Source organism: Impatiens glandulifera, chromosome 4 (assembly GCF_907164915.1).
Source record: "Impatiens glandulifera chromosome 4, dImpGla2.1, whole genome shotgun sequence".
NCBI classification, from domain to species: Eukaryota; Viridiplantae; Streptophyta; class Magnoliopsida; order Ericales; family Balsaminaceae; genus Impatiens; species Impatiens glandulifera.
In genome coordinates, this window is record NC_061865.1 from 56,484,400 (window position 1) to 56,504,437 (window position 20,038).

General features: G+C 30.8%; 3 protein-coding genes across 3 annotated transcripts; 2 read left to right on the plus strand and 1 right to left on the minus strand.

The window, feature by feature from the left end:
- Positions 1–3,948: 3,948 nt before the first annotated feature.
- On the plus strand, positions 3,949–6,217 carry LOC124935815. The gene is made up of 5 exons (XM_047476243.1): positions 3,949–4,281; positions 4,975–5,089; positions 5,169–5,666; positions 5,741–5,858; positions 5,951–6,217. Exons 1-5 carry the CDS (start codon positions 4,199–4,201, stop codon positions 5,974–5,976), a joined length of 840 nt encoding a protein of 279 aa, XP_047332199.1. The 5' UTR covers positions 3,949–4,198; the 3' UTR covers positions 5,977–6,217.
- A 1,852-nt stretch (positions 6,218–8,069) lies between these two features.
- LOC124936344 (afadin- and alpha-actinin-binding protein-like) lies at positions 8,070–11,425 on the plus strand. Its single transcript, XM_047476838.1, has 15 exons — positions 8,070–8,217; positions 8,312–8,340; positions 8,419–8,530; positions 8,617–8,714; positions 8,777–8,873; positions 8,964–9,053; positions 9,134–9,196; positions 9,282–9,356; positions 9,439–9,504; positions 9,754–9,831; positions 10,372–10,485; positions 10,566–10,643; positions 10,734–10,853; positions 10,954–10,997; positions 11,172–11,425. Exons 1-15 carry the CDS (start codon positions 8,185–8,187, stop codon positions 11,212–11,214), a joined length of 1,140 nt encoding a protein of 379 aa, XP_047332794.1. The 5' UTR covers positions 8,070–8,184; the 3' UTR covers positions 11,215–11,425.
- Positions 11,426–11,654: 229 nt separating this feature from the next.
- LOC124936343 (adagio protein 1) lies at positions 11,655–17,047 on the minus strand. Its single transcript, XM_047476837.1, has 2 exons — positions 16,554–17,047; positions 11,655–13,777 (listed from the first exon to the last, which is right to left on the minus strand). Exons 1-2 carry the CDS (start codon positions 16,775–16,777, stop codon positions 12,169–12,171), a joined length of 1,833 nt encoding a protein of 610 aa, XP_047332793.1. The 5' UTR covers positions 16,778–17,047; the 3' UTR covers positions 11,655–12,168.
- Positions 17,048–20,038: the final 2,991 nt, after the last annotated feature.

Consider the following 20,038-nt stretch of genomic DNA (forward strand, 5'->3'; position numbering starts at 1 on the left):
AGCTCAAAATAGAATTAGAATTTTAAAACTGTAGGTCTCGTATGCTTTTGTTGTTTGTTACTATAATCTTTGTTTGTTTGTTTTCAATCAGATACTCTAGGGTCGTTTGTCATCCTTTAATCAACATTAGAAATTGTCTAATTTTGATTTTGACCCTCTCTCTCACTTTTGGACTTTTTAATGAAATATCCCTAAACACTTTTTCCAAAAAAATAAAAGACATTATTTCATTTAAATTAATGCCCAATAAAATATTAAATTAATTTTAAATAAATAAATAAAATTGTTCAAACCCAGCTCAAATTCCGAAACGGTTCCAAACAGCCCAAATTTTAATTTTAAAAATGAGTATTAAATTTTAATTTTAAAAATGACAAAGAATAGTTTATTTAACTAACTTACTAAGACCATGTGTTTAAACTATGTAATTATTATATATTTTAAAAATAATCTCTAAAAGGGTTTGGGTGACCCGAAGAGGAGGGAATTGACCGCATCACCTTAATTAGGTCGGGCCCTGTCGAATAAAAAATGAAAAAAAAAGATAATTATAAGAATTTTTGTAATACATATAATATGGCAACCTATAATTAAACAAAAATAATATATATATATATAGATAACAAAGGAACTTCTTAAAATACAGCAGAAAAAAATAACAATAATTTTTTAGGAGATAATAATTATTTTATATATATATATTACGGATATACAACGGATTTCAGTTTTATTTTAAAAGTTAAAAGTATGAAAAAAAAACGATAATTTTTAGGAAATAATAATTATATTTTGGTAAGAAAATATATATAAATAAAATAAATAATAATAATTTAAAATAAATAATATTTTGTTTAATAATTTAAATGAAGTGATAAATGAGAAGAGAATGAAATAATTATTAGTTTTGATTATATTATTATTTTCTCATAATTTAAAATAAATCATAATCATATAATTTGTTGTTCTATTTTGACCATGTTATTTGTTCCCACAAGGCCTTGTTTGTTGTTCTATTTTGACAATGTAATTTGTTATCAAGATCTTGTTTGGTGTTTAGTTATTTAGAATTTTTATTGGATATATTTTTTTTTAAATATCTTATTTAATAATAATAATAATAAAAGTTATTATAGTTTTAATTGATTAAGTTTTTATTTATATATTTTTTAAATAAAATAAAAAATAATTTAGTATTTTGATTCATAAATTAAATAATAATATCCAATCTTATATTTTCAATTGTTTTTTATAAAGAAACTAATAAATATTTAAGATGAATTTACAATATCAAATAAATTATTGACTCTTAACTTCACAATTATAATCAATTATAATCCTGCACTTTTAATTTAAGTATTCTTTTTTATTTTTATCGAGAATTAAGCTGAACTTTGTTCTTTTAGGCAGGAGTTATTGCATGTCGGATTAAGTCGATTTTTTTTTTTATAATTTTAAATTCAATCATACTAGGTAGGTTACACTCATAATTGGATATATTTTCGGACAACTTTATACAGATATTCAATCTTGTATCTAATTTTAATAAATTTTGATATTAATCAAACAAAACGTTAACATAAAAACAATTTTGAACAAATTTTTTTATTAGACGAAGACAGAAATATCAAGATTATATATTCATAAAATTTATTAGTATATACTAACTTTAATTAGGATATTGTTAGTCTGAATCAAATTAATTCGGTTATTTGAGTAAACCGTATATTCAACCTTATAATACCGATTTTATTATATCAAAACTCTATATTCTACCTATCATATATTTCACATTTCAATTGAGATCGATAAAGCAGTCAAATGATCGACCCTAAAGGTAATTTTAGTTACCTGAAATTTTAATTGTTTGATTCAATTTTACATCAACTATGTTTTAACCGACATTTTTATAATTTAATATATTTTGTAACATTTAATAATAGGAAAGAAGTATAAAATATAGAATATAAGTCCTGATAAAAAAATATATAAACTTTGATTAAATATACAAATAGGTCTTCAAACAAATAAATAAAAGTATTAAACAATTAAAACCTTTTAAAATAACACAATTGACCCACCGACCGTTATAAAACTGCTATTTGTTTTTATTAAATGAAGTTTGCTCTATTATATAATGGTCGGTGACTCACTGCACCTATTTTTGTTTAATATTTATTACTCCCCTTCTCCATGTAAATATTTGAATATTTTTACCAATTTTATTTACCGAAGATACTAATTGTTAGGTAAAACTATCTTTCTTTGAAAATGGACACAATGCTACATGTGGTTGGAATTCTATAATTTGTTTTAAAGATGATTAACATAGTCCAAAGATGAAGCTCAGTGAAACTAAGTGGAGGTTCGGGCTTGAGTAAAACTAAGTTAATTAATGTGGAAGAATCAGCAAACAAATGAGTTGTGATTAAGGGTAAAATGTCGCTCAAACTCAGAGCTAGCTTACTGTCCCCGAAATGCGTTGATAGAATACCAAATTCGTAACTACAAATTCTGAGTCGAATTTTGATGACTATTTAAAAAAATAAAATATCGTCACCTAAAACCGACTCAAGTTTAGTTTAATTATTTTTTAGATACCTTTTATTTATATATATATAATTCTAAATAGGGGTGAACAAATAGGTAAACCCAATAATTATTATCCAACATATATTCAACCATGCCGAAGAAAGGTAAGACAACCAATGCAATTGCATAGGGGCCCCACTTTTCAGGGGCCCCAAATTTTAAATTCTTAGTGTATTATATTATTAATTATATATTATAAAATATCGTATAATATTATATTTTTTTTTATAATAAGTTAACTTTTTTCCTTATATATATATAATATTATATTTATTTTTTTATAATACGTTAACTTTTTTCCTTATATATATATAATATTATATTTATTTTTTTATAATACGTTAACTTTTTCCTCAATTCTTACTCAATATTATATAATAGTATATATTATTTATTTTTCTATATTATATATAATATATTAATATATTAATTTTTTCTCTCTCCATATTATATGGAATATAATAATATATTAAAATAATTTATCTCTTATTAACTATAATTATATTGTAGTCGCTTTTCCATCTCTAATATTTATTTTATTTTATTATAAATTCAATCATAACTTAACTGTGAAAATCATCTTTAAAAGTTTAATATTTTTAAATTTATTTTTTATTTGTTCTTAATCTTATATTTATCTTATAAATTTTTCTCATTTTAAAATATCTATAATTTTTTTTTTCATTATAAAAACATCATACACAATATATCACAAATATTATTAAAAGAGGTTTCAAAATCACTAAAAGCATATCAATACTTATACGACAACAAATATTTTTTTCCATTTTGTAACAAATGATCTAGTTATTATATATTTAATTTGTATATTTAATATGTTTTTGATAAAATATACTACTATTATATTTATTTTAACTTTTGGGACCCCCAAAATTTGCATTATGCCTCATAATTCTCTGAGTCGACCTAATTTAATCCACATTATTCGTTAATATAAATTAGATTGGTATGGTTGACCTAGATGTAGATTAACTCAAAATAATTTTTATTTTTAATTTGTTATCCAGTTTAACACGTATTTGATTTACTTAATACATTCTTTTACTCATTTTACACATTTTTATCTCAATTAATACGTTTTTTAAATTGTGAACATAACTTTGATTGTTATATCCTGTCTAACATAATTTCACTCATTAATTTAATATTCATTAATATGTTTTTAGAAAAGATATATATAAAATAAACATTATGTGTGGGTTTCATTTAAATATGAGTTTATTTTCACTTTTAAAATTTCTATTAATTATTATATTTAATATAAATACATTGATTTATGTAAATTTATATAAAGTTCTGATATAAAAAAAAAAAAAAAGATTGACAGCATCGCCAAGATCTTCTTCCCCTGAAAATCGATTAACCAAAAGGAAAGGAGACGGAAACGTCAAACATCAGAAAGAAAAGTTTGAAGAGAAGCGAAGGAAGGAAAGAAGAATCATCTTCTTCTTCCATGTAACCATTGGAGGAAAGATAATTGCTTCAACGTCTTTTCCTTCCTTCCTTCTTCCTTTATCTTCTTCATCTACAGTTTCGCGATCCCTCCATTGAATCTGTACCTTTCGATTCATTAAGGCGACGCCACGATATGCTACTTGCTAACAGTTTCTATCTGTGGCAAAAAGATGCCTTCTTTTCAGCTGCCGAAGAGGTTCAGCAGTCTGCCGACATGTATGCTTTTTTAACCCTTCAATTTAGTCACATAGGGCTTTATGTATCGTTCTCGATTCTGGGTAATCTTCGATTGATTCTTACACAATCATTTCTGTTTCATCTTGTTATAAATTTTGAATCTTCAATTGGTTCTTTCATTACTATAATTTGATATGACTAGGGTTTAATTGTTAATCGATCCCTAAGTGGATGAATTCAAGTTGAAGAAGGGTTAAAAGAATAAGCTGAATTCATTCTTATACAATCATTTCTGTTTCATCTTGTTATAACTTTTGAATCGTCAATTGGTTCTTTCATTACTAGAATTTGATATGACTAGGGTTTAATTGTTAATAGAGCCCTAAGTGGCTGAATTAAAGTTGAAGAAGGGTTAAAAAGAATAAGCTTAATTCATTCTTATACAGTCATTTCTGTTTCATCTTGTTATAAATTTTGAATCATCAATTGGTTCCTTCATTACTAGAATTTGATATGATTAGGGTGTATTTGTTAATAGAGCCCTAAGTGGCTGAATTCAAGTTGAAGAAGGGTTCGGCAGACTGCTGAACCTCGTGGATTGATTCTTATGAAATCATTTCTGTTTCGTCTTCTTATAACTTTTGAATCGTCAATCGGTTCCTTCATTACTAGAATTTGATATGGCTAGGGTTTAATCGTTAATAGAATATCTTGAATCAATAATGAATCCAGAATGGAGTCAGCATACAGGACCTGGTCAAGGAAGAAGATTGGAGGTCTAGAAGGAGAAGATTTGGTTGAACTCTGTAGGGAGCTTCAGACTGCCTTAGGAACAACGAAGTGGCAGGTTCTTCTTCTTCTTCTTTTTTGAATTTTCTTAGTTTGATTTCTATATCTTGCTGTTGAATTTGGATTCTTTGAATTAGTTGGAAGAATTTGAGAAGGCTGTAAGTTCCAGTTATAGAAACCAATGTGATGATAGTATTGTAAAGAGACATAAGCAATTTGTTGATGCTATTCAAGACCAGATATTTCGTGTGGAAGCGTCGTTAAGAGATTCTTTTAACGAAAATAACGAGAATCCCATTAGGTGGGTGAATTTAGATGAAGAAGATTATGATGATTTAGCTGCTTTTCTCTCTGGATCATCTTCTAGTCCATCATCGGATAAGATAGAGTTTAAGAAGGTGGAAGATACAAGTAATGGATTGATTCAAAAGGATCAATATTGCAGTTCTTCGTCTAGTGTGTATAATAAGGATGCACAATGTATTATAGATGTCGAAGAAAAAATTGATAGTACATGGAATTTACCAAATACTGGAATTGCTGATGAATATGATGAAATGAAAGATAGGGGGGCTACGATTTCAATGCAGAGATTTGGATATTCTCGGTTAAGAAGCATAAACTGGTTTAACCAGGTTAGTTATACATTGAATTTGGATAATCAAGTCTTGAAGATGAAGTTTTTTTGAAAAATTCAATGCTTATGCAGATCCTATTGCGCGTTAGTGGGAGTCGACGTCGTCATAGACAAGTGAAATCACCTTTGAATTTTCATTTCACATCAGCCCGGTTTATGTTTGTATTGATGCTGCTTGTTTTCTTTATGGGTATGTTTCAATAACATATAAAATGGTCACTGGTTTACATTCGAAAACTAACTGGAATTTGCTAATGCTTGTTGTTTTCCTTTATTTGACAGTGCCGTTCTTACTCTATTCAACCTGAGATTCGATCCTTCGAGGCGTGTACTTGCCATGTAAACAGAAGACAGAAAGGATTTCTTTTTGTTTAAGATTGAAACTCAGTTTGAATTGAATCTCTGTTCCAACTCTAGGATTGTAGTTGTAGTTTGTGACTTGCAGCTTAAATTGGTCATATGGTTTGTGCAAGAAAGAGGACTTATTCTTCTTTTATCCATGTAATGTCAAATGTGCTTATTATTATAATGTGATGTTTTCATTGGTAATTTGTTCCTATTTAGAAACACCTTTTGGAGTTGGATCTGAGCTTCGACGTTTTATCCTCTGAAAGTGTTTCCATTGAAAATTTGCGATATTTTCTAGTTAAACTCAGATATAGCTCTGAAAGTGTTTTCAAATGGGACTATGATAGAGTTGTTTAATGCAAGCATATAACCAATTCTCTATATGGTTGGAGTTTGAATCATCAGTGATCTAGGTTTGAACAAAAGATAAATTTATAAATTTATTTGAAAACAATTTGTGTTGTCAAGGATCTCATTTTAATATTAATTTATATTTATAATATTTTGAAATGTATTTTAATTCTATATTAATAAATTTAATAAAAAATTATTAAACTGACTTCACTCCAATTTGTTTTAAAAGCAAAATTAAATGCATAGGAGAATAAATGTGATGTAAGGAATAATAAAAAAAGAACTTGTGGTCAGTTTGGTTTGACTTATAAGTGTGAAAAAATTGTGATTAAATAAAATTAAACATACTTTAAACATGAACAAATAAGTTGGAGTAATTAAGTATATCATAAAAACACTTTTGGAGTAATTAAGTGTATAGTAAAAACATAAAGAAGGAAATCCTCAATTGATTACGACTTTCTCTTCTCTTAACAAACATAATTTTTTTTCTGCTACCGATCGATAAAAGACTTAGAATCTTCTACCCGTAATGTCGAATAAAAAGAATAAACGCCGTAAAGAAATCTAAACGAGATCCAAAGATGGAGTAGAACACAGGGCATACAATCTAAACAAACAAACAAACATTAATTTGTGTGGTGCTGGAAGAGATAACACATTTCAAATGCAAAGAAAAAAAAAAAAGTTGGTAATGAATGAGAGGCTCCAATTCTTTTCACTTCAATAATTTGTTATTATGTGGTGATATAACAAAGTAATATATTGTCTTATTCTTAAAGGCACATATATAGACAATACATGGCCCATCCCATTCAGCCTTCATTTCCAATCAATGTCACAATTAAATTCAACTAAGGATCTTATAAGAAAGAATATAATATTAATTATTAATAATAAGAAAGTTAGTTAAAACTATAGAGGATAGGAAAGAATCAAGTTGAGGGTGAACTTAATTTCAACCCATTTATATAATTTTAAAATGCTATCATTTAATCATTTATCATATATCATTTAAATAGGGCGTTAATTCCTGAGATGACACAAAAATACGACTCGAACCGAACCCAATACTAGAAAAACAAATTAGGGTGATGTATTTTTGTGTTCGAGTCAAAATCAAGTCGACTCAATTAACCTGATTAATAAACAATCAAAATCGGGTTGACTTGAAAATACCCAAAATAGACTCGCTAACCCGTTTACAATTTTTTTTGTAAGATTTTGTGCTCATTTTTTCCTACTCATTTTCTTTTATATAATTTTCTATAAACAAATTTGTGATTTAATTTCATTTTTTTTTAAATCTAAATTAGACTCTAAAAAGTAATTTTCCCATTCCTCCCTCCTTCATGTAAGACTAGTTAAATCAGGTTGAGTTCGAATTTAGTCGGATTAATCGGGTTGGGTTCAGACCCCGAATTACTAAACATATCAGAACTGTCAACCCGAACTCGAAATGCAACCCCTTTCTAATTTAAAGGATTTTTGGGTAAAAAATATAAAGAATAAAAAAATCCAACTAGAATTATAGTTTTATAAAATAATAAAAATATATATTAATTAGGTTTTGATTTTAGTAAAAGTCCTAAAAAAAAAAAATAATAATAATAATTTAAACAAACACATCCTAAAATAATGAAAAAATATTCAAATTGATTAAATTCCGTTGGTTAAAACAATGAATAGAGCCGAACTTCAAAATTCTGACATGAATCAGAATTGAAGATCCATTTGTTCTCAAGAATACGCCTTTCTTTGTTATCTTCCTCTCTCGCTTTCGATTCTGTACACCACAGGGGCAAGAATCAACAATGCTGGCCAATGGTAGAGATTTCGATATCCGGGTATGTCTCATTTTCTTGTAAAAGCCCTAACTTTCGTTCTTCATTTTTGAACCCTTTAACTCACCATTTCCTTTCTTCTCTGAAACCTCCGCAGTCGCCTTCCGCGTCCATATTCGGAATTGGGTAATCACATCAACCTTCCATACCTTCCAATTCTTCTCAATTGCCTGTTCTTAATTTTGTTTATGTATCTCTCTGTAGTGACTATACGTTCGCTAAAGAGGATAATTTGGATCATTGCATGAAGTATCTTAATCAGACACTTGTCACCTTCGGTTTTCCTGCGTCGCTTGATCTGTTTGCAAATGACCCAGTATGTATATATATTTACACCCTTTTAATCTTTTGATGAAATGTGTGTGTTTTTTTCATTGGAGGAGGAATTACATCTTGTAACAGGTCTCAATTGCCCGCACCTGTAACTGTATGTACGCCCTGATGCAACAGAGACAGCGTGATATTGATTTCAGAGACACCTCCAATGAACATAGACAAAGGTATCAATATAAACTGGTTTATATCTGTGAATTTCTTTATGATTGTTGTTCATCATTTACAGATTACTATCTGACATATCGAGACTAGAAGCTAAGGTAGAGAGGCTTGAATCTGATTTAGCTGCAAAAGATAGGGAGATTGGTACTCTAACTCGAAAGGTAAGAATATTGACTGTTTGATTCTAATAGTAATCTCTCAATTATGATCTGGGCTATTGTTGATCATGTTGACAATGCTGTCTGTAATAGGAAGCTAAAGCTACTGCAACTTTCAAGGCTCAGATTGAGAAGTTGCAGCAGGAAAAAGAAGAGTTTCAACGAATGGTTATTGGAAATCAGGTGTTATTCTTTCTTGTTGTGTTTACATTTCTGTTTACTGGCTTATTACTGATCAGATTCTGGTTTCTTTGTTGCAAAAGCAAGTGAAAACTCAGCAAATACATGAGATGAAGAAAAAAGAAAAGGAATATATAAAGTTACAGGTTGAAGTTGGCTTAAAATTTAATTGTTTTTATGAATTAGTCAAACTGGCCATGTTATTGAAAAAGTGAGATGAAATTGTTGCAGGAGAAGCTGAACCAAGTTGTGATGGAGAAAAAGAAGGAATCTAAATCTGGCATGGAAATAATGAATTTACTTCAGGTGCTTTATGAGCTAGTGGTTATTCTTTGTCTACATTACTTTGCAATGGGGTTCTAACTGTGCTCGTGTTATATGTGCATAGAAAGAAGGACGACAACGTGGTACGTGGAATGGAAAGAAGGCTGATACCGATTTCCACAAGAAAATTGTATGAAACGTAGTTAACTCATTACGAGCTTATTTGAAATAGTTATTTTTTCTTTCAAAATAATCCGATTTTAAAGGGGGTGAAAAGACTTGTTTCATGAAAAAATGGATTAAAATATTCTTTGTATTTAATATTTAAAATGTAATAAAAAAAAATTAAAGTAAGTAATTTGGTATTTTGGTTGATAATTTGATCGACGAGCCTAAGTTTTTCCAACCAAATTGATATATGATTGAAATGTTTTGGCAGGTAGATGCTTATGAGGCAAAGAATCAAGAACTAGTAGCAGAGAATGCAGACCTTAAAGCCTTATTACGTTCTACACAGGTATGTTGGGCTTTATGTTTGAAGCAATTAGGTTAATCTTGCCAATATATGGATCAAAAACTTGTTTTTCTTGCTCAATATGTGGGAGTGCTCGTTTTGCTTCCTAAACTTTTAAAAAATTGGTTCCTGCTGTTGTTTTTTTTGGTTAACTCTGTTAATTTCTTAATTCATTTATACACCATTTTTACAACTAATTAATAAAAGTTCCTGGCTTAAATTTTTTTTCTCTCTAAAATGCATATCAAGACATTAACAGATTTAATCAAAGAACGACGACAGCGAGAAGTGATTTTAGCCATTTGTAAGAGTTAGGAAGCAAAACTGAGCTTCTTTCCTATATATATTTTCTAAATTTAATGTTAACTTTGGAAGGCAGAGGTAAAACTAGTCAAAGATGAAATGAAAGATTTGCAATGATATATATTTTAAATTAAATAATGTATGCTTTAAGCCAGCACAATTTGTAGAGCAGAAAAATATTCAAAGGGAACAATTTCATGTACAGAATGTAAACAAAAAATCTCGATCTCTCTTTTGCAGGCGGATATGCGTGATTTCTTAAATGATCCTAATGGGTTATTATCAAAGAAGTCTCTCCCTGTCAATGAAAGATTGGGCCCTGAGCCATCAAACTCCCCAATGGGTGGAAGGACAGTATGTGAAATTCCGTATTTTGTAGGTTTCATAATTATATCTATGTCCAGAATTCTGGTTTAAGTTTTCATGTTTAATAGGATGTGTTTGATCTGCCATTTCACATGGCTCGGGATCAAATAGAAGAGAACCTTCGCGCAAAGATGGCTTCGATTAAGGTAAGATCTTGTTTCTTGTTATTGATATGTAAATAGATATCGAGATGGTTTGGTATAAGATTAGTTCTTGCAAAAAAAAAAACACTGTAGGGACGTATGGTTCAGCTACAAGATACAAATCAGGAAGCTGATGTCACTCCAGAAGCAACTGAAAAGGAGCTTGAACTTGAAGCTCAACTGGTTGAAGCAAGGAGCATAATTCAAGAGCAGGTACTTTCGGATTTCCTTTTCGATATGTCTCTACTTTCTTGATGAATACGCTGTTATTATTGAAGTTTCTATTTTCTAAAACTTGGTTGAATAATATCAGGCCTCCATAATGTCTAAACATCGGTCCAAGTCTGAGAAACCAAGGTAATCATCATTCTCATATAGAGTGAAATCTTATAAAACCAGTCTTCTTGGAAACTAGAATTTTGTGTACAATTTTTGTCACGATTTCATTAAAAAACCATCAAGCTAAAATTGTATATTGACACTAAAAAAGTTATTGAAAAAACAACCCGTTATTGTAATTTTTGTATGTAGGAGGCTGTCCTTAAGTTCGGAAAGGGAGCTAAACATGCCATAACCGGCTAACTGAATTGTTCTGAAAAACGGATTTCTGCTGGCACTGTGATAGTCATCGAAATTCAGCATATCAGGTAAGAGGTGAACATGATTCTACTAGTCATTTAATGGTAGGAAGTTAGTGCATTTGTATCTGTAAAGTGATGTGGTTAGACAACATCAAACAAAATAGATGATATTCAGGTTCTGTTTTAAAATTGTTCAATAGTTATGCTTACTGAATCTCTTAAAGATTAGTCAATGTAATTCTCATTCTCCATGATTTCCCATAGTGGGACATAGAATATGTAACAGTAACCCTAAGAACCTGATTGTTAATTTTATTCAAGATATGACTTAGTGAACTTGTTACTCACAATATCTTCTATTGAGACATAATTTTAAACCATCAAAACATCCAAAATTTTTAAATGGAAACAGTTGCAAGAAAAAAAGATTACGAGAAGAAAGAAAGAAATCCTATATCCAAATTAAGGTCAAGAATCAAAATTCATCCATAAAATACTACTACAACAACAAATTAAGAACCCTTTCAGTAAACTTGATCATGATAGTGCTGCTATTAACTAGACAACAGCTATTAAAAGCAAGCAAGTTCAACTTTGTTAGCAGACCAACCATCATTCAACTGATATTTACAAACACACGCCAAATCTCTCTTTTTTCATCTTTTTCGGATTCTCCAGTCAGCTGTCAGCCTGCAAATTCCGACTGCCCTTTCTTCTTTAGAGGCAAAAGAGCTGGCTGGTGAAGGAATTGTGTAGAATCCATCCAAGTTTATATAATAATCATATTTTTTTTTTACCTACTACCATATATAAAATCCAGCAGCAACCCATTTGAATATGATTTTTGATTTGTAAAAAGATTTACAAGCAATTTTATTCAGATATATCTCTGAATTATGCTCCCTTCTCACCACAAATCAAATTTTATCAGTCAAAATTCCATATCATCAAACAACAGAACTGGCCAGTGAAAGCTCGTGCAGCTCACTCAGCATCCACTCCTCCCCAGTTTGACCTCCCAGCACAATAGCCCTAGTTCCTCCAACCACACATGTACTATGCCCCCAAGCAAACCTAGGTGGCCGTCCAGGCACATTTAATATCCTCCAAGTTGGTTTTTCATCAGTCGGATCCAAAATATAAAGCTGCGAAGCGGAATGAAGACCAGCCACTGAACCACCGAAAACCAGAATCCTCCCACCCGGAAGGCTAACCGCAACATGGTCAAGCCTTGGAGGAGGCGCTATACCACCCGGATTACCAGCACCAGGCATCCCACTTCCAGTCACACATCTCCAGCATGGTTCTTCCTCACTTAAATCCATAGTGAACACATCGCTAGAACGAAATCTAAGGGGCCCACTTTTAGCAAGCCCACCAAACATCAGAATCTTCATTCCTCCATAGACTGATAAAGTATGACCTAATCGTGAAGGAGGTGTCCACGACATCGGTATTTCTCTCCAAATAGGCTTCTCCATAGACAAATCAAGCAGAAAAGTATCGCTAAGGAGAACACCCGAATCTGCACAGCCTCCAGAAACGATCAGTTTTGTCCCATCGAGGGTGCAGGAGCTGTGCCATGATCTGGGAAGCGGAGGAGCTAAACTCGAGATTTCTCGCCAGGTCGGCTGCTTGGCGTCCAAATCCAAAACGTAAACATCGTTTAGTAAGCCCTGACGTCCACAGCCACCGAATACAACCAAATTCGACCCGTTCATGCAAGAAAGTGTGTGGCCCCACCGACCAGGAGGCGGGGAGCTAACCTTAACGTGCTGCCATTCGGGTTTGCTCGAATTTAAATCCAATACAAAAGTATCATTCATAGGTTGCATGTTGACTCCTTCACCGCCAAAGAGAACAACACGGTTTCCAACCGCACAAGCGCTAAAGTTACAGCGAGAAGGCTCAACCGCACCTCCGACAGTTAACTTCCTCCAAGCTGCTGCTTCGAGTGTGGTTAATTCTCTCGCCAGTCTGCCCCACCCTAGACGCTTCGCCCCTGGTACTGTTTCGAGGACTCGAGTTGTTTCACTTCCCCAAGCATTCTGGCAGACCATTCTCCATAGATCTTCGTTCTGAGTTAACTCATAGAATCTTCTACAGACAGATCCGACTGATGCTATATCTCGTGGAGTTAACCGGGAGAGAATTTTCATTGACATGACTTCATCGCTTAACTGCATGATATCGCAGGCTCCGCGAGCAATGCTTCTGTTTAGGTCTAGAGTTGCTTTGTATGAGGCGACGATTGAATGGAAACGATCAGATGATCTTGTGGATTCCTTGGCAGAAGATCCTGGCAGCGGTCCTAAGTCGATGTTGGCCTCTGTAAGGAACTGGATTCCGATGTAATGAGTTATTGTTTCATCGTCCCCAAATATTGGTGTTAACCGCAGTCTGTTCATAAGTGGAGATCCATCTTTACGGAAATTTAATAAATCTCCTTGGAATTCAACCCCCTTTTCAAGGCATTTTCTTATTTCTGAGACTACCATGGAGTCCACAAGCTGATGCCTTCTTTTTGCAAATGGACCTCTGCATTGCAAAAACCGACTGCCAAAATTTGAAAGAAATTTGAATCAGGCAAAAGTTAATACACACATAAATCAAACTTGTACAAGTTGAGAATAGATAGATACTATTTCCCAAAGAAGGGAATCGGAATTCATCAATGCTGAGTCTATAACTTTAATTTAATTACGTGAAAGAATCTTATAATTGCACAAATTTGCCAAACATAAATGAAGAAAATGAATCTTCACATTGAAGAGTAAAATCATGGTACCAGCCATCTCATTTGGAGGTGGATTGAGCATAATCAGGCAGATTTAATAAATTATCTATGGTATCCCATCCAGATTCAGATCAGGAAACAAAAGTTCTAAATATGGCCATTAATGTTTAACCACAATAAATCAGTCAATATTATTTATATTGCATAGTATCATAAGGAAATGAATAGAGTTCATCAATCTTCATAGTAACCAACTTCCTTCATGTAATAAGATAACTAAATCAGTCAATACTCAATATTTAAGTAAGAAACTGTACAAAGACAATTTGCAATGCTATAAAACTCAAAACCCAATCAATAGCTTAAAATACTTTATGTGAAGGGAACCGATTTCATTAGGATCCTGGAAAATTAGTTTTTTATTGTATCATCTTATTATGTGCCATTGAGCAGAAAATATTGCAGGTTTTGAAAGATCAGTTTCAAGGGTTGATCTAATCAGTTTCTTGTTCCAAGGCCAGAGATGTTCAGATTAAGGCATTTTAAGTACTGTTTTACTGTGTATTTAGAACAACAATCAAATGCAAAATGACATTACACACAAATTGAAATAATCAATTAAACAGGTTTATCTGCATGTTCAAAGTCTAGATAGATTAGGATCTTCAATAAAATTCTACCTTGTAATGCATATGATGTGAAATTCATAAGAGTTTAGGTGCTTGCACTTCTTCAATATTGTGTAGTATTAACAAAAACAACATAGCTTTATCTTCCTGATTAAAATCTACAGAAAGCACTCTTCCCTATGTTTCAAGCTCTTAACTTGGTTAAATAGTGCAAAACCTCAACATTCTTGCCCAACCTAACTCCCTTAACTCCCATATCAGAATCTTATACCAAACCTATTATTCTGGTATACGAAATGTACATTGAGAAATGAAACACAAAAGGCCAAACCTTTAGGTGTTCCACTAGTATTAATGTATTATAGAACACACCTCTACTTTTGTTTCATAACTTACAAATCCACCATAAGCTTAGATGTTACTCATGGAAACCTATGCAGCTTCTTTTCTAGAGGAGGAAGGCAGCCAACTCTATTATAGCCAGCATCAATAGACTAACATAGATAACCACATCATAGACAAAAAAAAGTGTGAAAACAACCCTTAATAATGGTTCCATTCGAAAACACTTTTAATTTTTTTACTTTTATCTAAATCAGAAACATAAATAAAATTTTGAAACAGTCTCTAACAAATTTTAGTTTCCAAGTGTTTTTGTATATCTTATCCAGATACAAAACCAAAACAAAAACAAAAAGTATTTTCAATTGGGGCCAATATTTACATTAGCAATTGTTTTTTATATATATATTTTTTTATTTTAGGAAACTAGCACGACCCCCACTTCTACTTACTTAGAGCGTTCTTAATGAGAATAAAACTTGAGACCTTTGGTTTCTTAAGCAAAACTCTTTCCATTTGATCTACTCTAGTGGGTTATTTTCATTCGTAATTGTTATTTTACAAACACGGATTGTTTAACAGTTATAAAGCCAGATTCCCCCTGGCTTCCTCAAATACCTCAGATGCATTTCAAGAATTGCGTCTGCAAGACAAATTCCCTCGCCACATCCACTGCTCCTAAAAACAAACTACACACTCAAAATCATGCCTGAAAAGGGGATTCACTTTGTAGTGGTAATGGAACCCATATATTACTACTCTCTGATATTCCTCAAAAAGAGAGTTAACTACAAATGCTCCAATCACTAAGCTATGTTTGGTTAGGAAGAAAAAACAATCATTACAGAATTGGAAAGAAAAGAAACAGAAGGGAGAGGAATAGTAGTTCTAATCACTGTTTAGATAGTTTTAGATCATTTACTCCCTTCTTTCCCTTGTTTGAATATTTTTATAGTCAATTATCCTAAGACCTTTCATTATCCTTCCAGCTAGAGGAATAAAAGCTTCAAATAAAGCGATATTTTTTTAAAAACAATTGTTCCCCTCCCTTCCCTTCCACTCCTACTCAAACCGCAAACCAAATGAAAAGACAATGTTACTTCTACTCCAATTTATCTAACCAAATGATAAGAAGGTGTTGACTCTCCTCCAAAGTCCAATCTATTCACTTCCCCTCCCAACTCCTCAAACCAAAAGTAAGATAAGTTAATGACACTACCACTGTACCACAATTAATATTCCAGTGAGCCTTGCCACATTCAGCCAAATCAGATACTATATAAACCAAACTTGATGAGCATATTGAAGCCTCATTGATATAAGGCTCCTTTATTCATTGAATAGAGAGCAAACCAATTCCAAATATTTCAAATTGACCTTAGTTTTGATAGGTTATTTGTAACTGAGCACTAATTAACCTGTAACACATCAAATCCAACTCCAGTTACAGAAAGACGAACCATTTCCCCTTCGATTTGGTAAGAAATCACAAGAAAAGATCTAATCCCATGATCTGCTACCAAAATTCCCTAGCATGTCTTCAATCAGACATGTAAGACAGCTTAAATTGCTTCAATGTGCATAGATAGAAATGAATCTAGTTTCAGAACAAATAAACTCGTACCAGTTACGCCCAAGAACCTCTTCAGCACGATAACCAGTAACCATCTCAAATACCGAATTGACATAAATAATTGGTTGGTCAGGCTCCAAAGCATCAGATACAACAAACCCACAAGGCGCCGATTGAAGTAAACCGTCAACTGGGAAAGGAAAAGGTCCACCATCGTTCAAAAGGAACCCTTCTTCCTCGTCTCCACTCAGATCAGAGCTACTATCCCACTCCATGAGATCAACCAAGTTCAACCCATCACTTCAGATGAAAAAAAAAGACGATCGAGTATCCAAAGGAGAAGGATTGACACAAATTCAAGATCCCAGAAAGAAGGAGATGAAAAATGAACCCTTTTAAGAACGAAAAGATGTGAAAAAGATTAGGGTTTTAGATTGGGGAAATGGAGAAACAAGGGTGGTTCGAAGATAACGAGTGGTTGGCGAAAATCGGGTTTTGGGTATAACAGAGAAGAGATCGACTTATTAACGTTGCCCAATCAAATGAACAAATATCACATGACAATGGAAAAACAAAAATATCTGCTTTCTAAGATATGGGGAAGAATCTGCTACAAGTGGTTACATGGACTTTCCTGTGTTCCTTCATGCCACGCTTGGGTTTAACGCCAACTCGTTATTTCAACTTGCGTTTGCGTTTACGTTTATGAGTATCTATTTTGTCTTGTTTACATTTCATTAAAAATTAAAATTTAAAAATTTAAATATTTATTGACTTAAATTAAATTAAATTAAGAAATAGAAACATCTAAGTAAGTACTTAATATTTATATGTTTTTTAATATTTAAAACTAATATCTGAATATATATATTAATATTATTATATCTTTATATATTAGTTAATAAATTAATTTGATAATTTAATATATGAAATAAAATTTTATTTGTATATTAAATTATAACTTGTTAATATATAAATGAGAGACCAAGTTATAAAATTGTATGTTTTACAGCAATATTTAGGCCCATGCCCATAAAAGAGGCCCATCAATTATTTCAGCTACATTATTATATAGAGTTAAGACCTTAAAGGGCTAAGTTATGGGCTTCATGTTTCGTTTCAGCTTTAAGCCTTTAACCAAGAAGTCCATTTTTTTGACCTAAAATAAATAAAAATATTTGCAACACTATTTTTATTTTTTAAGCATATAATAACACACTTAAAATCTTCTGATTTTATAATTTTGAAAGAGGTTAATGTGTCTGATTTGATTGAACTCTTAATATTTATAAAATTTTATAAAAATAAAATGAATTTATATTTATAAATTAATATATATATATATATACTAAAAAAAATAAATGAACTTAAATAATTGATTTTGTAACTATAATTATTTTTAAACATTACTAATTCATTATTAATTTTAAAATTAATAATATATAACTAATTATTTAAAATAAACTCTCCATTTTTATTCTCTTATTAATAATTAAGTTTTGTGAGCCCAACCAAATTTATATGAAATTGAACTCAAATCATCTATATGAATTTGAATGCCCAACTAAATTTATTAAAAAAACATAAAAGCTAATTATTATTCTAATCGATTTTATGTTTGTCATGTAATAATTATTTTTTATTTGACCCAAACAAAAATCTAAAAGAAGATTTCCTTTTGCAGACAAAACAACAAACATCCTTGGGACTCAACTAACTTTTATGGCCACTAACAAAAATCATGAATGATAGCATTTCCTTTTATTGAGCATACTTATTTTTTTTCTTTCTATTTCTAAATAGATATTAACATACATAAAATAGAAATACAAAAACAATAAACTTCCCAAGCATGTCTCAAATTAAAGAAATAATGTTTCATTATTCTACAAGTGTATATTGGAATAGGGATAGAACCATGAAATATAAAAGAATGTCACAATCTATAATGAATTTCATCAATTTTGTGGTGTTATCTATTAAAACTGGTCAATTGATATTTTTTTTCTTCTAAATATAAGAGGTTAACATGACCCTAATCAAAGTCGTCCGAGTAAGCCCGATAAATTTTTGGGCTAGGAAAACCCCAGTAAAAATAATTATTTATAAAGCCCAAATTTATTCATTATTAAAGGCCATTTCTATTATGAAGAATATATTTTTTTTATAATATTATTATCTACTTTATTAATTTATATGTATTAAAGTGAAAAAACCTTACCAATGTAGGATACTAGTCAAGTTAAAAAAATATAAGTATGATTAGGGCAACCCAAAACTTATGATCGACTCTGCCCACAACCATGACACTTACTTCAATTTACGTGTAATTCTAAATATAAATTGAACTCGGGATTTTTAATTTTTTAAAACAACTCTTACCATTCAAATTATGTTAGTGAATTTATGTGAAGTGATAAACCTTAATTTTTGATTAACCTTGTTTCTTTTGTAATAGTTTTTTTATCAAAACAGTTAAGAAAAAACTTACATATTTAGTTTTATGAAGTGGAGCACTACCTAGTAGTGTTATTAGTGTTGTAGGGTCACATTCTATTAGGTCTCAAATGAAAGATTGAATTTGAAGACAGATCCACATAGATATCCAAGTAGAGATGTCCAAGTAAAATGAACACAAATATCAACCCATTAACTTCTCCTTCTTTACACTATTATTAGTCTCTTAAATAACTTCTCATTCTTTACACTATTATTAGTCTCTTAAAAACAATTGGTGTCATTTTTTTGGTAATGTTTTGTTCGGTGTCTTTATAATGCTTGTTTTGTATTTTTTATAGCGTTTTTTGTTAACTTATAATAACTCATGTCATAATTTGATTTACAATTATGCTTAAATTACTCAAAACAACGCTATCTTTCGTGACACTATCTATTAATGAAAAAGAATATAATTTCTTCATCAAAATAAAATAGTTTGATCAAGAATTCATTGGCATTATCAAAGGGGGTGGCATTGGGGACTGACTCGACCGAAAACTAGGCACGACATTTTTTTTCTTTGTTATTTGGATGGTGTGTCTTGAACTTAACAAGTGTGCAATGTGTCTTTAATATGGGTAAATGCTAAAGCCTAGGCTTGAGAATTTTGGTGGTTTGAATTTGTTTTGAGCACTTTGGTTAAGTGGATTTATTATTGTATCTAGACCAAAAGAATTGACCATAAGGTGAAAAATCTCATGTTTGAGCTATGTAGTGAATAAAAATGACATATTTGTTTATTTTCCACTATTACCCCAAAAAACCAAACTATGCCTTATGCAAAGTTTCTATAATACAATTAACTTCTACATTTGAAATCACTACTTATTATACTTGATATTGATTATAATTCACAAGAATATTTTATAGTCAGTGGGAAGAGTTAAGAATTTACTTAATGTGACATTTATTGGCTCCAAACTTTATTTATTGACAAAATTTCACACATTATATACTTAAAAGATTACACTTTTAATACCAAATTTGAACAAAATTATTTACATTTTTTTTTCTTACAATATGTAAATATATTTTTA

What these genes read in the sequence shown, in the direction of transcription:
- LOC124936343 (XM_047476837.1), bottom strand. Translation starts at nt 16,777, where the DNA reads ATGGAGTGGGATAGTAGCTCTGATCTGAGTGGAGACGAGGAAGAAGGG. An exon ending in GAGGTTCTTGGGCGTAACTG is followed by an intron (nt 13,778 to 16,553) that starts GTACGAGTTTAT and finishes AAATTTTGGCAG; the next exon opens with TCGGTTTTTGCAATGCAGAG.
- LOC124936344 (XM_047476838.1), top strand. Translation starts at nt 8,185, where the DNA reads ATGCTGGCCAATGGTAGAGATTTCGATATCCGG. An exon ending in TTGGTACTCTAACTCGAAAG is followed by an intron (nt 8,874 to 8,963) that starts GTAAGAATATTG and finishes TGTCTGTAATAG; the next exon opens with GAAGCTAAAGCTACTGCAAC. An exon ending in CCGATTTCCACAAGAAAATT is followed by an intron (nt 9,505 to 9,753) that starts GTATGAAACGTA and finishes ATGTTTTGGCAG; the next exon opens with GTAGATGCTTATGAGGCAAA.
- LOC124935815 (XM_047476243.1), top strand. Translation starts at nt 4,199, where the DNA reads ATGCTACTTGCTAACAGTTTCTATCTGTGGCAAAAAGATGCCTTCTTT. An exon ending in GTTCAGCAGTCTGCCGACAT is followed by an intron (nt 4,282 to 4,974) that starts GTATGCTTTTTT and finishes TAATGAATCCAG; the next exon opens with AATGGAGTCAGCATACAGGA. An exon ending in GCATAAACTGGTTTAACCAG is followed by an intron (nt 5,667 to 5,740) that starts GTTAGTTATACA and finishes ATGCTTATGCAG; the next exon opens with ATCCTATTGCGCGTTAGTGG.